The 22,138-nt window shown below is 35.1% G+C and overlaps 1 protein-coding gene across 5 annotated transcripts in view; it reads left to right on the top strand.

The window, feature by feature from the left end:
* Positions 1-22,138, top strand: part of LOC140750141 (uncharacterized) — a 58,280-nt gene that overhangs the window by 3,850 nt on the left and 32,292 nt on the right. For all 5 annotated transcript variants that reach the window (XR_012103170.1, XM_073083528.1, XM_073083527.1 and 2 more), the window contains exon 2: positions 16,777-16,900. Coding sequence is in view for 4 of the 5 variants with exons in the window: in XM_073083528.1 (XP_072939629.1) it covers positions 16,777-16,900 (124 nt within the window). In the remaining variant the exon portion in view is untranslated. The remainder of the gene's footprint in view (positions 1-16,776; positions 16,901-22,138) is intronic.

Below are 22,138 nucleotides of genomic sequence, written 5' to 3'. Positions count from 1 at the left end.
ACCATGCAAGTATAATATGGTACATATCTAACACACCATTTTGAGGGATAGACTATACTTAACCCTAATTATGCATTTCTTGTGCGAGAATGTACAGCAAGATGGGTAGTGAGTAAGCCACCTTTAACTTTCGTACCTTCATAATCTGTAACAGCCTTTCCATGCAGTTGTATAGAATTCTCTATCTATATCGACTAGCTAGCTTATCAGTTAATTCATGTTAATCCTGTTTTATTAGTTCTGGGTATTAGTGGTGGATCGTTTTATTTAAGCCAAGAACTTTAACAAAAACAATGAATCACGCGAACAAGCACATTAAGCGCGTGGCGAATCTTGGTAATGCCCATAAACTCTTCAAGTACGGGAAGGAAAACGTATAGGAAAAAGCTTCTTAAAAAACCTACTGTTGAAAAACACTTTCCTATGATAAATTCGTGTAAATAGGATTTATTGTTTAGTTTATGAGTTATATACCGGGATATTTCGAGTTCACGTTACTCTATTATCTATTTAAAGGTAATATATTTAAGAAATCGATCCTTATCTATCAAAAAATAAAGGAAATGGTGGCCGCATAGCCGTTTAATAAAAACGATTTAGGTAGTGGACGAGTTATATTTAATGCTTTAGAGGAATATCTTTTGCTTTCAGGTATATCTAGATAACTGTCATAAAAGTAATATCAGTTTTAATAGTCTGGTCATTAAATAAAATTAATATAGGGAACGGAATCATAATTACATGATTTAGATGCAGAATACGTAAGAATATTTTAAATATAAAATGCGGAAGAATTGCTTTCTATAGACAAAAATATTGCCAAGTGAATGCACGTGCGCGAAACGATATGAATGGTAATTTTTGTGGGTAAAAGTGTGATGTACGTATTTTTGGTGTAATTCGTATATTGCAGTTGTAAATGTAACTTATTAAGATATATAGTCGTCACAATTTAATAGGCCCATTTTGACACATGCCATTGCTAGGCTCTAAGCATGTGCCATCCAAATCGATAACCAAAGAAACAGATTTTTACGACAAATCAATTACAGCCCTACATCGTATTGTATAGATTACTAAATATTTTGCAAACATAATATTTATTTAATATTTTTCTAAATCATCTAATTATTTAATAAAAAGACGAAAATAAAGTAAATTCTAGTGTAATTTAAAAAATTAATCCATGTTTAGAAGATTAAATAAAGCATCGCTGGTAAACTGTATTTTTTTTCGTTCTATCATTCACTAAGAAACTAAGTCTTGATTATTTTATTGTTGTAAAAAAAGGGATAAAAAATTAGTAATTCTAAGTTTCGATTATCTGAAAGTTAATCGATTATTGTTTCTTTCAAATGCTTTGAAGCCGCAAGCTCTAACCGTCACGTGGTCGTAAACTGCCTACTCAAAAGTTAGTTTAAGATTTAATGACATTAGGATGGCATGTGTCAAAATGGGCCTATTAAATTGTGACGACTATAGTTATGATATTTGATACAAAAGCGATATTTTTACATTAAGCTAAGTACTACTTATTATTCAACCAAAAGGTCGTTGTTAGTCAATCGTTAAATTGGTTGTGTGCCATGATGTCCTTGATAAAGTTATACGGTAACACAAATACGAACAAAGTATATTCATTATTCAATATTCATATAAATATGATGTGTGTTCATTGGCTTACTAGTATGTAGTAACTTATATAATTGCATATCTTACATTTGTATACTACATTGAAGTATTACCTTGTTTATACCTATTCTAATATATGTATAATATTAACATACATTTACGTGGTTAAAACAATTATTATGAGAAGACTGGTTTCTAGCATCTTGTTAAATGAGTAAATATATCGATATATACTTCATTCAGGATTCCATTTTTATCTGGGGTTGTTTAATGATGTCCAGTGCAGAGACAACTTACCTTCAGATGGACTACATAATTCTACTTCTATTCTACTACTATTATTTATTATTTTTATTATTTTACTAAGAAAAAAAAAGTATTAATTTTAGTCTCCAAGGAGTTCCACATCTTAAGCGGGTGTCTGGAATTCATACCGCGCAATCAGCGCCTTACGAACAAACATTGTAATGGGATTTAAGTATAATCGCGTTGGTTAAATAACCAGAGTCGGTGTGGTACTGGGACGTGCCTGGGGAGATGCCATTGTGGGTCGCTTGTGCTCATTACACCGCGCTTATCTGTCATTGGCAGTACAATGCTTAACCCGAACAATACTGTTACTTACACAGCTAAGGCGGCATTTAATGGCTTTTATAATCTATTCAATATACATCTCATAGCTGGTAAATTGAAGCAATGTACTTATATTTTAATATGTAAAGTTGCAAATTATCCAACGCTTTGGAGTCCAACAAATTGCCATGTTCGTTTGGGGTAACGCTTTTGTGTAATGAATATTTTTATGACAGATTTTTTAATTGTTTCATGACATAATGTTATAATCAAAATCCATTTATATAGTATTTGAGAGTGAGCCTATACATATCTTTGAATTTATTATCATCTCAATAGCTCGTAATTGTGAAGTAGGTATATAACATTTTTATTATTTTAAATTAAATTGTCAATAAATTGTTCGAAGGTGGTAGAACCCTTTGTGGTTCGACTCCGGCGGCACCACCGCCACACCTATTTCTACCTAATAACTGCAGTGTTAGGTGCTGCTGTGTTCCGGTTTGAAGGGTGTGGTAAGGGAGAAAGACTTTTCCGAGGCATTCCAGCTTAGTCCTCAGGGGTAGCGGCGCATCTGTGGCCGACCTCAGGTAGGAATATCTAATCCTATCTGGGGTTTATTACAGATGTCCATGGGCGACAGTAGCCACTTACCATCAGGTGGACTGCATGCTCGTCTGCTACTCTTATATTATAAAAAAAAAAAAAATATTTTCTATAAATATGATACCTATGTAAGTAGTATATGAAGGCAGGAGTAGATAACAGATGTCAGGTTTGCCGCCACAGTTGAGCAGAATGACTCCTTTTGTCCCGTTATTTATGTCTTACAGCTGACCGGTCATAAAATTGCATGTCAGTAGGCTTTTCTCTTATTGACTTCTATTGCTTAACTGATTTACGTCTACGGACGTGCACAGGCCAAAAGTAAGTTGAAAAGTATTCTATCGAAACTGATGTTTAAATACCTCGGAATTTCTTTGTGTTCCTTTGTGATGGCTTGCATAATGTTGGGATCGCCCGTATTCAGTGCCCATACAGACGGTCAATTGTTTCGACGGATTCGATGGGCGGCACCCGGCGTTTTGATCCGATTTACAATTCGTTCCGACTTTCTTTACAAGCTGCACAATGGTCTTGCGCGTAGATTCCATTTCATAATTGTCACCACCCGCCGTGTGAGTTTTTAAAGGCGCCTTTATTGTTCTTGCCCTTAACAAAATGCTGTAATTGTAGAAATTTATTTTAAATAGCATTATAGGAAATCGCATAGACCGACACTGTCATCGCTATGTATATGATACGACTGTTTCAAAAATTATTTTCGATATTCGAATCGGGAATCCTGAGAAAGGGGTCTTATTTTAAAATAATTTTTAAATTACATCATGTTTCAACTTAGGCAATATTTGTTTATGTAAGCAAATGGTATATACGAATCCAATCCATACGTGGTTGAAACAAAAAATAGAAATGTTGTCATGTAAATTTGTAAATCTCCAATTTTCTCCTTTCAATTACTTAAATACCAAAAGATAATACGGTAGCTACCGGTTGCCTCAAATTGTGTTCTATTCTATTATTGAAGAACACTACATAAGTTTTTCATAAAAGTAAGATATACACAGTAGTAATAGTCTTAACCAGAATAAGTCATTTTAATCCTAATTTATTCTCTAGTATGGCTTGAATACTATTGCCTTCAGTCAAAAAAATGTTTATTGTATTTAAAAAACAAAGGATTTTACCTGCGTTAGGTTGAAGTCAGTAAAACTTTACAATCTGCCTATTTTGTTGTATACAGATTATAAATTTTTGGATGTAAAAATTATATTATTTATGCAGCAGTTGTAAAATAATGATTGATAGGTAACAGCAATTTTTCATGCTACATTTAAAGGACTAATACCTTATTACCAACGGTAATACTATTAGGCTATTGGGACTTTTGTGATCTAGAAACTGACTTAGAAATTGAGCAATACTGAAACGCAAAAAAATGTTAATGTTAAAGTATAAAGTGACGATTACGAAACAATAGCCACCTTCGAATAAAATATTTTTAGTGTCAGATTTAGAGCAGAAACGATTTCAATTAAAACTTGCGTTTTCTAAATTTTAGATTAAATTGTGTCCATTGTTTTAATTTTAATTAATTTATTCATTCAACCTAGAAAAGAAACGTTAAGAGGGGTTACTAAATCATTACAAGGTAAGTCGCCACTTCGCCAGTCACTCAATGCAAATCGATCAAACTCAGTTTCGTGGTTTCATGGCCAATAAATAATTTATTGAAGTGTGAATGGTTTCCTGTAAAGTAGATAATACGATCATTAAGCATTTATTGAAGGAAATGTTGCATGAATGGACATGCAATTATTCTAGTAGATATATAAATGCGACCACGAATCAATATGCATGTAGACATGTTTAAATTATGATACGGTCTTTAATTATAGGGGGATTTAAAATCCTAAGTTAAAGTTAAAATGCTAGGTTGTTTAAAAGAAAAACCTGTATTACATCTTTCATTATACAGTACTTGCAAAGGACCATGCAGTCCACCTAACTGTAAGCCATTGCCGCGCATGAACATCTTTGATCAACCCCACATAAGATGTCCTACCTGAGCTGGAACGCTTCGGGCAAGTATGTCTTCCTTAACAAAGCTGATATAAGGCAGTTATAGCTGTGTGGTTCCTTAGGAAGCGAACCACAAGGGGTTCTACCTAATTACGCCATGTGCATATGATTGTTCGTAATAATACAATTTTTCATTATTGATTGCAAGCAGTCCTTGACATATTTGTTTGTTTAAGGTAGTTTAGCGTAATTTAGCTAGATTATTAAACAATCTGATGAGTTAAAAGTTTTGACAGTTAATATGCCACCAGATATTGATGAAACATTAAATGATATAACAGTTTCCTAATATTGATCTAGATGTCGATTACTGACACTTAAACAAGCTAACGCTTATCTTCATCGAGACGAGGTCGTATTAATAACTGTTAAATGTCAGTACAGTTACATTGCTCTTTAAGCTAGACCTTATTTCTATAGTGCCCTCCGGCGGTTCTTGCACTTCTCGTTTGGATATAGTTTATAATGTATTTCTTTCGATATTGTTATTAGCTAGATAGACTTAGCAACACGTGGTTGATTAAATTATACTAGGTATTAGTAAATTGCGTTCCGGTCAAAACAAAATTTAGTGAGGTATAAAATTGAAATACCTAAATGAACGACCGCGTTTCGCTATCGATCTGTGTTACAAATCTTATCAAGATTCGTCTTCCTTCCATTCTCCCGGATGTTAGGAGCGCACAACAGTAAAAGATTGATTCCAAATCTGATCTATACCTGACCTTTATGTATCCGTTCCCTCAGTTTGGTATAGGAAATTGGTGTTTAATCTGTTTAAAGCAAGAACAGCGGTGTCGAAAGACAAGATCACACGCGCGTTGACCTCCGGTGCGGCTCCGACGCGGAAATAATACGGATTACGTAAGCGCAGTCGAACATTTTTTATTGCTCCATTAAATGAGGCACACCGCCCACGCTGGGTGGAGAGCGTCTCAACAACAAATAAACGTATACTACTTTTATGTTATGGCCATTTGACTCCTACCGTTAATTGCTCAACATGAGGTGTAAGTACATATCATTTATGTAACAGATGCATTATCTTTATTCATTTGGCGAAATTATGATCAAATGATGAGATTAACAATTAATGACTTACCTTGAAAATGATGACTTTAACGAGTCTCTGGATATGTAGTTTACGTATAGAGTTTGTGGTTAGGTTAGTTACGTATGTAACTAAACCATAAATTTGACTTATATTTAATTTCTCTACGCAGATTATCTTGGTTAATTGCATATTATTTTTGTGAAAAACTACATAATGTATAAGACCGAATTAAGTTTTCACTTCAATCTTTTAAAGCGGCCTTTATGACCAGATTGCTTCATATGATAAATCTTAATCTTTTAAATGTATTTTTAAGCAGTAAAGGATGTTCTCAATTTTACACAACAGACACTTTATTAAAGTATAAAAGTAACTCTAAGTGACGGTTTGTCGTAAGTCATATTTTACTACTTTTTAAGTACATCGTAATGGGCGTAGGTTATTGCTCAATTTATCAAATTTTTGCCGTACCAAAGACCGAAATTTGAGTTTCTGGTAGGCAAATATTGTATAGTTTCGTTATTTAGTAGGCAAAAACAACTAAGGCAACTAAAAATTTTTTTTTTAAGATCATAGCTTTTTAAAATTTTATTGCATGTTTTCTTCTTAATTATTAATTCTTATCTTGAAATGTTGCCAATCTCGGGTCGGAAAATCCATCTTAGTCTATCAGAAATTAATTGCTGTTGTAATTATTTCACCTTGAAATTATTGCAATCAAATGTTGATAAATGTCCTGTACTTAACATTAAACTGGGCTAACGACTTCGAAACCGCCAATGAAGGTCAACTAAGACGACTGACGTCAAATAACAAAAACATTTGTATAATATTGAGAACTAGTTGTGCGCGTGTAGAGGCGCCATTAATCTTGTTCATTGTAGCAGAGGTAGATAAATAAATAGTCGAGTGTAATGTCAAGTCGTGAACGGGCAATGCGAGGCTTCTACCGGATGCGCCCGCTCTGCTCACATGGGCTCCAGACGGGCGAGGCAAAATGAAACGTGTGGTCTCGATCGTTCCCACAGAAGCGCTGCTAAGGGATCGGCCCGGGGTTGCTATGCGAATCTAACAAAAAGTATTTGTTGCGTGTACAAAAAAGTCTGGCTCTTCAAGTGAAATCATTCTGCCCGTTGTTACGCTCGGCCCGCTCGGCTCGTTGCAGGTGCGAATCGCGGGCCTGAACTTGACGGGACAACATTTTATGCCTTTATTGATATCGCATATAAATAACTGCTCTTGAAGCATTATTGCACGGAATTTATCCTAGTAATTATGCTTGTTTAATACGACTGGAGATAAATGTTTATTTTTAAACTCGTTCGCCTGATCGAGTATTTATCAGCATATCAAGGGCTATTATGTTTGTTCTACACGTTTGGAACACATTATTTATTTGTATTTAAAGCAATATTGCGATTTTTCACGTTAATACTAACTAATACTACGAAGACCTAAAAGAAGACTGTAACAAAAATTTGTCTGGCATTCTCAAATGATTCCAAAATATGAACGAAAATGAAATAAAAAAGTGATGACTGAAATAACATGACAACGTCCAAACACAACACTTACAAATTGTGAAATGTAAACACTCGTCCTCATCCAATAAATGGATTTAGTGTAACCATGAGCGATAACAGAATCGGATACAATGTAAACAGTATATTAACAAAGGGATCAGTCAGTTCCCCATCAGTCAACCGACAATTTATTTGCCACGCCGCCGCGTTGTTGTCACAACATGTTCGGGACTATTGACTTACACACGAGGAAATGTAATACAAATTTCGAATTACTTTCAAACCCTACATTGAAATCATCCCTTTTCAAGTTATTCTCCTTCACATCTCAATCTACTAATAATCTCGGTACAATACGGTTAAGAAATCTCTTACGCCTAATGGTTGTTTAAGTAGCTTTACCTAATCCCTTTTTTACTATGGAATTATAAGTTTCGAATTTCATCTCTTCAGTTACTGCCGGTGCGTAATGGCCTTATTGTAAGAGTACTTCCTTTTACATTACAATAAAAAGCAAACGTTACATTTATTTTTTACAATCATAAGCAATACAAGCATTTGCAATTTACTTTTTTTGTCAAACTTTGTAAGTGTATCGTGTAAGAGCTGGTATTAATACTTTTGAGAGAGCATGATTGTGTTACAGGTCATTAATGATTAACTCGAAAGGATAGACCTATTGCACAGTATAAGGATCTACCAATATTGAAACTCGGCCCTGTCCTTGAATTATATACCTACAAGTGCGCTGGGCGAGAGTTCGCGTTAGGGCTACGCGCCTACAGTATTTAAATTAGGTCTAACTTTCTTAGAGTTTTTTTATTGTAAATATTATATTTTAGCCTTTAATAATAATAATCGCTCCTAATAATAGTCGCTCCTTAGTAGGCGAAAGGTTAACTGACATTTTGTTTTAGTGGAAAACAATAAGTAAATTAATAAGTTATAATAAATAAGGTGCAAATTAGTAGGTATGAAAAGTATAGTTATGTTCAACGAGAATACCTTTTGCTCAATTATCATACGTATGTCGAGGTCGCGTTCCGATCCGGTAGTAGTTTAAGAAAAATATTGTACCTGACAATTTGTAAGTGCCGTCGTTGGCCTATACAAAATAAATATATTTCATTTCATTTCATTTCATATGTAATTTTCCTTCGTCCTATCCATTATTTATTTATGAATCCAGGTATTTTGCTCGGTAAAACATGTCGTGGAATCTTTAATAAAAATATTTTATCAGAAAAGTTTTAGTATTAGTCGAGTCTTGTGTGACGATGGATTAAAACTGCCTAATCCAATACTATGAAGTACTTCCAAAACTAAGAAACGTTACTCATGTTTGGGGGTAAATTTAGATTTGTTTAAGCGGTTCGATTTCGTATTAACGTTTGTGGAAATAACACACGCGTATTGCTCATACGCGTGTAATGTTACATTCATACGCACAATGAAGAGGTTATAAAGCGAGACAAATGGGACAGCGTACACAATGTGTTCACCTCCGACATTGTGTTGTGTGAAAGTGGTCTATCACGCACGACACGACATGAGAGTATCAACAGGGTGATTGTTGATGCGCGGTCTGATTACGAATTGAGTCACGGAAGGGTTTCCCTGAGTGAGTCACCATCGCTGGCCGTACAGTCCTGCCACTGACGGAATGATAAATTTATTTGTAACAGCTCACTGGCCCTCACGCGACTTATGTTCCGCCTCGTAACACCAAGTGCTATGATATTTAGCAGTCTTTTATTAATTTACTTCACGTTTTCCTTGTTCGTTTTCTGTCGATGCCTACGAAGATACTCGTTAACTTACAAATAATTATGTGGTGGAGACTTTTAAGTCAGTCACGCTATGAATGTTCGTGATTTATTGTTGTATATTTAACTGAAGTGATTAACTTACGATAGGTTTTTTCATACGTATACTCAATGATTTTTGCACTAGATTTAAGTATTCAAAGTGTGATAGAGTCAAGGTTAATAATAATATATTCGAACTAAAACTATAAATAACGTTTTGGAGGGTCGTTATACATCACATTAGCGCGTTCTTGTATCTTGTAACTGTGAGTTATAAATGTTTTGGGAAACCATTTCTGTGGTTTATTTAAAATATGATGAAATATTTGAGACTGAACTTTTTCTAGTTCAATGCTGTAATGAAGTATTTGTACGGGTCACCATTTAGATGCACAGCAGTGTTTAGGATTGAAGGTTGTATTGTACTAAGAAATATCGAAATGAGGCATTCCAATTGGCATTTAAGGCATAACAACATATGCGGAGGAACTATCGATGAACAGAACTCCCTAATGTTGCTATTATTCCTTAAAACATATTCAATTACAATATAAACATATTTGTTATTGAACACGGACAGTCGACACAGTTAATTCCCCTTGCGGACGAGTAATAGGAGGGTAAATAATGACATTGGACATTCCCCTAACGCTTCCTGTTTGTTGATCCTACCTAACTAAAACTTTTTCCCTTGGACGGTCAGTTGTTGTTTTTGGGGTTTCTTTACGATTTAACCCACTTGTACCCAAAGGGTAAAGTTTGATCTTAGTGTTTTATTTGTTAATGTTAGTTTATTATTGGTATATTTTAATATATTTAGTAGCCATATTATTCTTTATTTATTTTAGCGCTCACAAACTCATAATAAGGAGTAACTGAAAGTATCTCACAGGTATTTTAAAAATTACACGTTATACCTTATTTATTTTTTGTTTTTATGTTTCTCTGTTTATTTTTTAGTTTACGTACTTTGACTATATCCCGTATGGCGGTTAATAGAACACACTTATCTTCAAAAAATTAATCGTAAGTAATGCCCCTAATTTCAAGTAAAATCTCTATTTTACAATGTTTGTCTCTACGAACGTGTGGACAGATGGATATGACAAAATGACCGGCTGGGTGATTTTCATTTTCAATTTGGTATTCTCTAATGATAACGGTTGTAATAGCATTTGCGTAGTGTCTGAGTCCCCAATTACAAAATTTAATTACATATCTGTTAACTCATTTACACTGACAGCGCTCTAATCTAGAAAATTCATTTTCGCCACACAAAAGCCTGATTAAGGAATTCAATGATCACCCTTTATTACTAACACTATCACTATTCATTAAAATGGGTCCCATTTCCCTCACAATTTAATAAAAGCCTAAACAAGAGCGAACAGCTTTAGAACGCGATCGGTTTTACATAACTCGTCGGCGACGCGTCCAATTTAGATGACCTTTTATAGAAGGAAACACTTCAGTCCATTCTTCGAGTGTATTCAATTTATTAGGGCATCAGGGGAGTTCATTTTAGATCGGGAACGTTTATATCGATGCGTCGGTTAAACGCGCGAGCTACAAATTGAGCTTTTATTTATTCATGTGAGGGGAACGAGGTTGATATGGGTCGGGGTCGCTCGATAAAGGACACAGTTAGCTCGGCGCCGTCAAAGGTTTCCCAGGGCCGTGTTATTGTTACTTAAGAACATCAATCTACTTAATCTTTTCACAATGTACTCTGTGGGTTATTATAAATGTTCAATATTATGTATGAGATATACAGCCCGAATAATATGAAGTAAAAGTATCGACTTTCTCACTCTAAGCAAGTATATCGGTACTTGTTGAGTGTATGCCCAATTGTGGGCATATTTTGAGTGATTGGTATAGTAACACCTACAACTGCCTCTGAGCCTCCTCAAGACGCCTTTCTTAGTCTTCAGAAGTGGCAATACATCTACGATCGACTTCAGATAGAATCTCTAATGGATACAGATGTCCATGGACGACAGTGACATGTCAGCTCAATTGTTATTAGAGGTGAATTATCACAAACACACTTGCTACTGCTTTACATTTGTTTTGCTTTTCACCAGTGCTATGAACAATACATAAAAGTCCTATCAGCTTTCAAAGGCGCTAATACGTGTCCCGTGATATGATATGAATTCTGAATATGAAAGTATCGAGAGAACAGTCAACATCTTATGTATGGCCGTACACATTGGCGCGGCGCCAGATTATTTCAGACATTATACTATGGCCGCGTGCGATCACAAAGGAAATGAGATCCATCAGTGAGTTGAAGCTAATATCTAATAAATGTCCCTAGGCAGTCGAGTGTGTTGGGGTTATCGTACTTATGAATACCCCGTGTATACAAGAAGATTAGTTTATTTAAAAAGTACACAGTAATTGTAACTCTATTTTTTAACAGTGTTGAAGTTATAATAAAGAATGATTTCATTGTTTTTGTATAAACTTTCACGGAATTAATAATGAAGTTGATGTACCAAAGTAGCAAAAAGTGCGTTACGTGATTTACATGTGAGTGTTCAAACAATTTCTTGGTTATGTCGTTTGCTTTTTCCGAGAAAAGATTGTTTTACTTGAGGACATTGGTCAAACATTTATTTTTATATTATTTGGCAGTTTTAGTGTACCTCGAGAACAAAGTTATTCTCATAATATTTACAGTACCTGACGTCCTATGCATCGCCACTCTTGAGGACAAGATAGTCGCATTATATGTAAGTCAGTTGGCATCCACATCTTTCCACCGAAATCAAGAATGGCTTCACACTAGAAATAGGTGTGGTGATGGTGATTCCTCGTTTGAACCGTACTCGTTTTACTATCGTTTGGTTGGATATATTTTATTACGTAAAAATTAGAAGTGTTACCAGTGTGTTCTATGCCACGCAATTAAGCTTTTACACAGACACATGTTCAGTTATCTATATCACACTATCAATTGTCCCCACCGGATATTAAACTCGGAACATGGAAGCAATAGTGCCACTACAGCTGCGGCTAGAGAAACTAGGTTGTCGATGTTTTGCATCGGTTGTTCCACGCCAATTAATTAACGTATCACTTTAACGAGCTAAATATATTGGCAATGACAATTCATCAAATTTGAGCATGTAATTGTAGCCTTGTTGAGTTGTAAATTGTGGCTACAGTTGTGAGTGAATGCTAAATAGTAGTAATGGGAAGAAAGGTTGATAATAAGGTGGGCAAGGTGCGAAAGGGTTCGCGTGCTCAGTAGTTATTATCGGCAGCTGTCTACATCCACGCTCCCCCAAACACCGCATGCGTTCGACAACGTGAATTTTACTACACAGTAGAGGTGAGGCGTATATACTGGAACAGGTTCAGGGACTAGGTATTTTACCGGACTAGGTCGGACCTAGTCCAACTAGTCTAGGACGCCGCGCCGGCTCACGAAACCTTTAAGGCATGAACGAACTAACTTCCTAGTCCAAGAATAAGTACCTAGTCCACACCAAATTGTACTAACTATGGGACTAGGTGGAACAGGTTTCTGGATCACGTATTTTTAAATACTAGGAACAGGCATACCTAGTACCAAATTTACCTAGTACAACCCATCTCTACTACACAGTCGCTGTCCAACCGCGAACACCATGGATGGCTAGGGTCGCTAGAACGCTGTGTTTGTCTAGGATAACTTGGTATAGCGCAAGGCTGTAAATTTGGTAAAATTGCCCATATAGACAAATCTATAATCCCTTTGAATGCAGGGATGTACTACGAAATTTATTTGTTAATTTGTAAAAATAATTTGTTTAATTTGATAACCTTTATTTCGTGCGATGCTCTATATTTGTCGAGTATTTGCACTTGCTTAATTTTTTTTCGTAAAACAAGACATTGTTCTGTTTAATTTTGATGATGATATTCGTTTTAAAGCCCATATACCTAAGCCCGTTATTAAAAATAATCAATCTATCTAATGTTTTGATCTAAGATCGAAATTTGACAATTTATGTCTAATATAAATTGTCAAATTACGAAATGGGCAAAAATTGGGTAGCTTGATTATTACGGGCCTTGACAATTCTGTTGGTAACAGCGACAATCCCAATTTGTCTCGTCAGTTGGAAACCCTACGCATGTTGGTCACAGCCGCAGTGTCGGCGCGTATGCATAAAAAGCAAACAAAAATCTTTTTTGTGGTCGCGGCTTACCTTTACCGGGTGTACCAGACCGTGAACAATCGCCGTGAATTATCATGTGGAGCGTTTATGAAAGAGGCTGTTTGTAAAGCGAATCGGGGTGTAATAATACCGCGGTGGTACGACGCTCCGTCCTGTCATCGTAAACGGATTGTGTTGTTTGCAAATTGCTCCTAATGACTCCTTGGAGCGTATTGATCATATCTCTTAATTGGATTGTACGATTTAGTGTTATTGTATGTGGGATTTGGAGTAAACTGACCCGTGTCAAGGTCGAAATGTTAGTCAAACAGTACAAAGAACAGACAGTAGGCATTTGATGTGATTAGTCACGATTTTTAGTAGTGGCAGTTTTTGGGAATTATTTATTGCTAGCGTAGGTTCCGCTTGCATACACACAGAGGGTATTTTTAATATTTACTTGGAAACGCATAAAGTTGAGCACTAATGGGAAAAGTAGCTTACGTGCATGTGTCCCTTGTATTCCTCCTTGTTTCTTCGGATAGCTTTGCTACCTTTATGAACATTTACTCGATCAAGTAAATAGATGGTTGAACTATTTCAATATTGTTTGTATTATGCTTGTAATAATTATTGTTTTAGTGTTATGGAAGTAGTTATGGACGAGAAGATAAACATTGACTTTAGCTTGGACATGGTGTATCTACCTAACCGCCTCCAAATCCGACAAGAATCGTTGTTATCATGATCATTGATTTGTTATTGTTTCTTGGGACCAAGTTGAAAAAATATTTTTATAAAGTAAAAAAATAAATGATTCAATGGTGCTAACGCATTAAGATTATAAGGAAATGGCAGTTCTTTTAAAATCATAGGAAATCATAAATCTTATTAATTTATGGTCCATAAATTAGTTAGTTAGTCACACGAGTCCTAAAAGCCATTCTAGTTAAAAAAAAAACTAAGTCCTAGTTTTCCTGTTCCACTAAAATGATGCGTAAGCGTCGATGAATCAGTACAAAAACTTTTCTGCGACAATCTTGCATTCACTATATTATTTTCTCGTATTTATCGATAGCTCGGCTCTACTGATGTTTCTGACGAATGTTCACGTTGATTTGTAATGCTTACGCAATAAGAAATAATTTTGCATAATGCTATTCGATTTAGGTTATGAAAGTTAACCGCACAAACTATAAATGTCCACGATTGAATTAAATGTCATCGGAGGCGGATGTGGCACATCGATCGCGGTAGAAAGTGGGCTCATATAATCGCGAGAGCAATATTGCCACGCTTACCAATTACCATGATTCAACTAAGATGCAGGGAATTTAAAAACAATACACAAGAGTGAGTTACTCACATATTATGAGTCAGAGATTGATATTGGAAGTGTATAGATAAATTTAGGTAGGTATTTGCGGTTATTTTTCTGCGGTGTCAAGTTTTTGCGAAAGTCACTTTTAATATTCCGTTGAACGTAGTAATAAACGTACATTAAATACCTACACACGATATGAATGGTCGGTAGCCCGTGGACACCTGGAAACAGTCCTATCTAAAGCTAGCCATATAGATACTTTGCTATCTCTGAGGGCTAAGTTGTTGTACATTATTATATGTGCTTTAATCTTAAAAATACAATACAGTTCTTATAATAGATATGTTATTGATGAAATTGGAAATGTGCTACATGATAATTAAGTTATGCTACGATTGCAAAATCTTTGATATTTCGTTCAATCTATAAAAGGTTGCTCTATTGCTACGTACCTTAATTGTTTGATGCATCAAAGAGGGAGGCAGAGGGTGGAAATTTAATACAGATTGACCGGACAACAGTCAATAGACACGATTAGGTAGAGTTGGATGGGCCGCGCCACGCTTGACTAGAAGCATTTGCACGCATTTAGCAAATATGCCTTTAAATGCTTACACGAATCACTGCACTGCACCCCTGACTCCGAACACTGTTAATTAAAATTGTTTCCCTTTAGTCGCTTATATGCGTGGAGATGTGAAGAATATCTCTATAATGGAGCATATTGGATACTCCAGCAATTCTTACTTAGTTTGTATAAACTCAGCAAACTACAAGTCCTATAATTGAATGCTTATCAAGTTATTCTCTCATGTTTATTGCTTTGAAAAAATTATGAATAACTTTCTGGATAAATGACATAAGGCGTATTGTAGAGCATCTGTGAAGTAGCATTTTTATTAACACGGCCATTGATACGTTAGAAGCACCTACAAATAAGCAAATTAAGATTCATAGATATATTATACTTACTAGTGTATTCAAGGTTATCTAGTTTCTTACTCTTTAATAAGACGTCAGAGTTTTTGTGCCACTGATAAACATCTAGTAGAACACATAACGCCGAGCACCTTATCAATTCTGCAAAAACTGCATCGTACTCGACGCTAAAAAGCCGGCTAATTTATTGCAAAAACGCGTCGTCTTTAATATAATCGCTCGATCGCAATGTTAAACGAGGGTTATGTTCCAGCTCGTAATCAGTGAAGAATGAGTAATAAATGGTAAAGTGGAGTAACCAACCATTGCGACGTACATGTATACATAAACACAGCTATACGCTACAGCTACATAATTATTAATCGGAGATCGTGCACAATTTCATGTTTTCGTATACGTACCTACTCAAATAGTTCAAGCGTTTCTCGTTTTATACGGCTGGTTTAGTTTGATGAATATGTGTAGCTATTCACAATTAATTATTGAGTTATAGAATGCTTGAACCGTGTTCAGTTGATTCGTGCGAATTATTTTTATTGTATCTTGATCAATTTTCAAGTACGTAGGTAGAAAAATAAATAATACGTAAAGCGATAAATGGAAGCCTCTTTGAATTAAATATATATGCTTTGACTCTAATACGTCGCAATATGTAATAATTCGTTTTTAAATGGATTCTTATTAAATGATTAAAATTTGTAGTCTTTTAATTACACACTAATGTAATCATACAATTATCATTACCAAATGTAACCTTAAGTATGGATCTAAATTTATGCGTTGTCCTAGTGTTGAAGTCTCACATAATATTATTCGTAAATCTCGTGCAACTTTCCTTTTGTGGTATTGCAATAGCAATATTTATGTCAAGACAACTCACATAAGAATTATGTTTGTTGTTTGAGTACATAAAGAGATTTTTTGGTTTTATATTTTTAAATTTATTAGTTCATATTTATAAAACTTCATTAATATTGTATTTTAAATTTACTTTTGTCGTTTGCTCAGTTAAAATTTGTATGAATGCATAAAGATATTTTATTAATTACGCCAAAGAAGCATAATTTCTTACTGCGTAAATAAGTACCTACCACAACTGTTTTCTAACCCTATTTTATTTTTCCAGTCCCAGCGGTACGGCGTTGAGCACTCTTCCACAACTCCGAGACTACCTCCAGACGGCTGGGACTTGCAAGTGCGGCTTACCCTGCCCTTTGAGACCGGAGACTGCCTTCAGCTTCGATCCCAAGGTATTTTTACTATCTGGCATACTATTTAGTGTGAATATTTGGTTATATCTGTTATGTGACGACGTCTTTCATTGTCATAACGCTGAATACACCTACAAGAGATTTTAAGCACCATTTAACAGTGGTAATCATAATAAATCACGTGCCTGAATACGGCAATGACCCGTTGAAATGTTTGGGCTCCTTATAAGTATTAAGATGCCTCAATGGATTTGTACATTGTGTTATGAGGAAAAGTGTAGAGTGCTTTACAAACGCAGGCTTCGTCGATACGTAAATGTTAAGATAACTCAACTTCCCGATGTCGCGGAAATTATTAAAAAGCTGAAATAACTTGACTGTTTTTGGCCGCCGTCTGCATTTGCATCAGCTTGCATTTGAATAGTGGAAAAAGTTTTTTTTTTGACCGGGCAGGTACCACCGCCATGTATTATGGCATGAATCATTTCTTGCGTTTCGGTGGAAGGGTGAGGATATTGGCTGATTCATATAGCTTTGAGGCGATCATCCTAGTTCTCATGAATGGGATACTCATACGCATATATGATCGATTTCAAGTAGAACTCCTGTTTTATGTAGAGTTATTGCACAGGGGGCAGTGATCACTTACGTGGATTGCATGCGTGTTTGAACTTCAATCTAAATATGGAACATCACATAGTACGTAATACTATGGTACAATGTAGTAAAGATGTAGGAAAAAAGTCATTCATTCTCATATTTTTAAAAGTTTACTTTCCCAGCGACCTGGGCTACTAGATGACTGTTTAATTAGTCTTCAGGCTCATATATTGTCGCAGTTGGTTGGGCTGGGATAGTTGAAGTACTAATTGCTTTAAACCTCATAATTATTTATATGCCATTGTTAGCATGTAGAATGGGGACAATCATAATCTGCCTAGAAATCTCAAATAGGTCACCATTTCATAAAAAATCTTATTAATATCAACATAATCATTCCATCTAAATGATTGTACACGTCGTATTGCTTCTTTTTATTTGTTTTACAAGACCTCTCAGTTTAAACTTCAATATCTTATGCAAACTTTATATTTTCGATATGTATAACTTTTCTTACTCATAGGTCAGCCCATTTCCAATTATGCATGCTATAATATACAATTAAAATATAAGTAATTTCATAAAAAATATATGACAATATGGTTAGGCATTTCAAGATTTGCTTCATTCTGCGATCGTGAAACGACATAATTATGCCACTTTAATAAATTAACATTGAACGATCCAGGTTTACAATAAAACATGTAATTGCGGTTTACATAATCACGTTTCATATTTTAATAGGTATTTGTCTCGCTTGTAATTTATAGGACCACCTTAGCCATCATTAAGTGATCGTTTATCGCGCTCATATTTTCCTTCAAGGTTGCAATTAGCGATTCAATATGTAAATGTTCTTTGATTTTAAAGATAATGCATTTGAATATATAATTTGGTTTGTCACACTTGTTAGACCAGATTAGTTCTTGTTGTTCAATTTATTAGTAACGCCTTGAACTTTTATAATACATTACGCATGTTATATTGTCTATCTAATAATGAAAGAATGATTTTAATTGGTCTTACAGTTTTTAAGATTATCCTAGACATATTAACGAATGTGTACTGCTTAATGTTATTGGTACAATTTATGCATACTTATAGGGTTACCACCCGGTAAAATTCTTAGTCAATTGTATGATATGTGGATATAAAACCAATATAGTAGGCAAGATTATATATTTCTATCGCTTATTCGATTGTCGCGACTTCCAATTACCCCATCCCCGAAATAGCTTTATGGCCAAACTTATGGTTAAATTATGGCTTATTGGTATAGGTCGGCGAATAAAAGACGTGATCAAAATTTAATATTGTGCACTACTTTTTTCTACCTTTCTCGAAAATACTATTTTTCTATGAAATACCATGGCAACCCTAATGCATTATCTTAATATCTATCATCTCTAATACATTTCTCGAAATGTATGTTATATGAATATGTTGCTTTACAAGTACGTACGCCATATGAAACGAGGAATATTAATTGGCATTGCAGTAATTACTATGTCCATGTTGCCTTGACCTGATGCAATAAGAACATTGTCTATACATATCATTGTAGAGTTGATACCGCATGTCTACAAGGCATGTGTTTGTGTTACTGTATGGGTATATGACACGGTAATAAAGCTTTTGTGAAGGTTAAGAAGACAGATAAATAAAATTAAAAAACACAAGTTTTAGAATTTTTAGATCAAATGTAAGTATCAATGTTTCTTAAACAATCTATCGTTTACTTTTTGTTTAGGATTAAAAGGTGTAATATACGAAAGTAATATATGAATGTTTAATGGCGCCGATTGTCGAGTATTAATGACTGAGTCATTAAATTCATTAAATTTAAGATTTTATCTTAAAATTTCGTCAAGATTTTTAATTTAATTAAGATTTTATCTTCCTTCAAATATTCTGGTTTGAAACAGAACTGTTAAGCGACACACGTTGAACTGACGGGTACCAAGTTCCAACATACTCTTCAGTAAAGTATTTGTGACCGATCTCAGCTACGACTTTTGTCATATCTGGGATTGCTAATTGACAGTGGGCCCTTATCATCAGGAGGACAGCATGCTCGCTTGCTACTTTCACACACTCATTTTAGATTCCACTTGCGGGTTCGCTTGCAATTATCTGTCACTGGACGGTTTGTAAACTTTCTGCAGGAAGCCTAAACGCTATCTTGTTTTACCTTTAATTTACCATACTGAATATTTAACAAACCAATATCGCACAGTAAATGCCTTATTTAAATTGTATGGTGTGTGTGAGCCACGTGTCGTCGATAACAAGACAGGCATTGTAGAGACGCTGTGACAGGGCCGGTCGGCTATTCCACATAGTTATTCGGAGCACACAAGCATTGCCTAACAACTAACAAGTGAGTCGTTATAGCTTGCCCCACTTTGTATTAGGCCCTGGCTGCACTGGGCTGTTTTGCGCCGACTGTTTGATGGCATCAGTATTATTTTAAATGAAGGATTTAGTCTTTTAGACACAGCTCGCTCTATAAGTCGTTTTGGTTTGTAGGAATTTTGGTTGGATGTAGGAGAGCAGAGAAATCCGTGCCCAGCAGTGGGACAGCAGGTTGACGAGTGGTCTTAGACTATACGAATAATCTTCACCTATTTTTGTAACATCACATGGTCTTGTCACATGATGTCACGAAGAATTTGCGGCATGTGTCATCAGGTAGATGTAATACTAATAACTTAATTGATTATAAGAAAAAAACAAATATCAAAATTGTTTGATGCTTAATAACTTCGTTATGAATCATTTTCAGTTAGTTAGGATTCCGGACGATTATTATTGACACAACCATTGACACATTCAGGCATCGTAGAGCACCTCATATTCATAAATATTCTTCGTGTATAATTTCCAAATATGTTCATATACTTCTAAATTTCAGTTGTGAACGCCTAGTGTGAATCGTTCATGTTGTAAGAGTAACATACAGTTAATAGTGAACCGCAAACTGTGCCTAGTGGGGCTACAGCTTTACACTGATCTCTGTGCAACATCGTTGTTCTCGCACTTTATTTGCTTCGCTAATCCGCACAAACGAGATTCGTTCTACAGCGATTAAGGAATTATAATTAAAACGTTGTGTACATGACGTCCATTGTGGTTATTTTTATACCACTTACAACAGGTTAAGTGTGCAGTTCGTTGTTGATTTATTAGTTTTAAAATATGTATAATATACTTCTTCATTTTTTTATACTCAATGTATTGTTCGTGTTTGTTTTTGCTAAACTGCGAGATTAATAATTGGAGTCAACTTACTTACATTTAATTATGTTTATGGAGGTATAACTTATATTTCCCTTTTTTAGTATTAAAGAATTTTATATATCAAAAACGCCGTCTATGGTGTATAGTGTTTAATTTCTTAGAATTGCTTGTTAAAAGTATAAATTGTTTGTCGCAGACGATGGGTATTAATGGTTGGAAATTGTTTGCAGTAAACTTTTTATACGTGTAATGCGTTCGTGCAATTCAATAAAGGTGATGCTTACTCACTCAGAGTCGTGCGACGGACAAGTTAATTCTGTCAAAGCTTGCTGCGACCTCCTCGCCTTGCCTTTGTGTGTACTTGAAATGTACAAATTGCACCGCGGCCCGTAGGGGGAGGTCGGTGCACTCACCTCCCATCCCCCCACACTACCGCTCTCATCGATTCCTCTTTGTTCCGAGCATTCGTCTTGAGATGCGCTCGTCGAGATCTCGATTTCACATTCAGCCGGGGCACTGAATCGATCCACTCGTATCTTTTCGCGATGTCAGCGATGGATGAAATTCCATGGACGTAACAAGTTCTTGAATATCTCGGATGTGATTCGAATCGAATATCGTATCGAAAATTATTCAGTCTGCTGCGTATGAAATGGATGAAGATTGTGTTTTGTAAAAGCATGATCTGTCTTCTACTATTACCGTTTATCGTATTCGTACTTTTTCGTTTAATATTTTACAGCAGAGTATGTTCACACATTGCTTGCTGTTGGAATTAACGCATGAGCGATTCTAGAATACTCGTTAGGCCACTAAAAGCGCAATAATCGGCTTCGTCGCTTGTAAATATATTGAGTGTTGCTACTTATTTAAAATTTCCATATTGCTTTGAAACTTTGGCTTTTATTGAAAAGTTTAAATATGAAAACAAATTACTTTACTACAGAAATATTAAAATAGTGTTTCCAACGCGTATTTTCTTGACAACTGTCACAAGAATATCAAAGCTTCTGACTTTAATAATTTATTGAAATAACTTGTTAAATTAATGGAAACAATAAAATAAGTATTTTTTAACCTCAAATATAGAAAATGTGTTAAATTGAATTTGAGAAGATTTTTATTTAACTTTCATGTGTATGTGGGTTACGGAAATCTTACAAATAAAATCATTTAAAGCAATATTATTATCGCATCGAACTCGTCTGTTCTTTAGCCGAAAAGTGACCAAAGAAATATCCTAACTACTCAACATGGTCGAATTGTGGTTGGGCTCTTAAGATTTCTGATAATGCAGTCAGAAGTTGGCCATAAGCACTCCTCAATGACAGTATAGAACACCTTTGCTTTTATCTTATCCACAATTTCAACTTTATTCTTTTTACCCGACTGCCAAGGAAGGGTTATGTTTTTCGCGCGTATCTTGTATGTTTGTCT

The sequence above is a fragment of the Epargyreus clarus genome, unplaced genomic scaffold, assembly GCF_041222505.1.
Source record: "Epargyreus clarus isolate Ecla_fem2 unplaced genomic scaffold, WU_Ecla_fem_2.2 ptg000019l, whole genome shotgun sequence".
NCBI lineage: Eukaryota > Metazoa > Arthropoda > Insecta > Lepidoptera > Hesperiidae > Epargyreus > Epargyreus clarus.
This window is presented reverse-complemented; position numbering and strand designations above follow the sequence as displayed.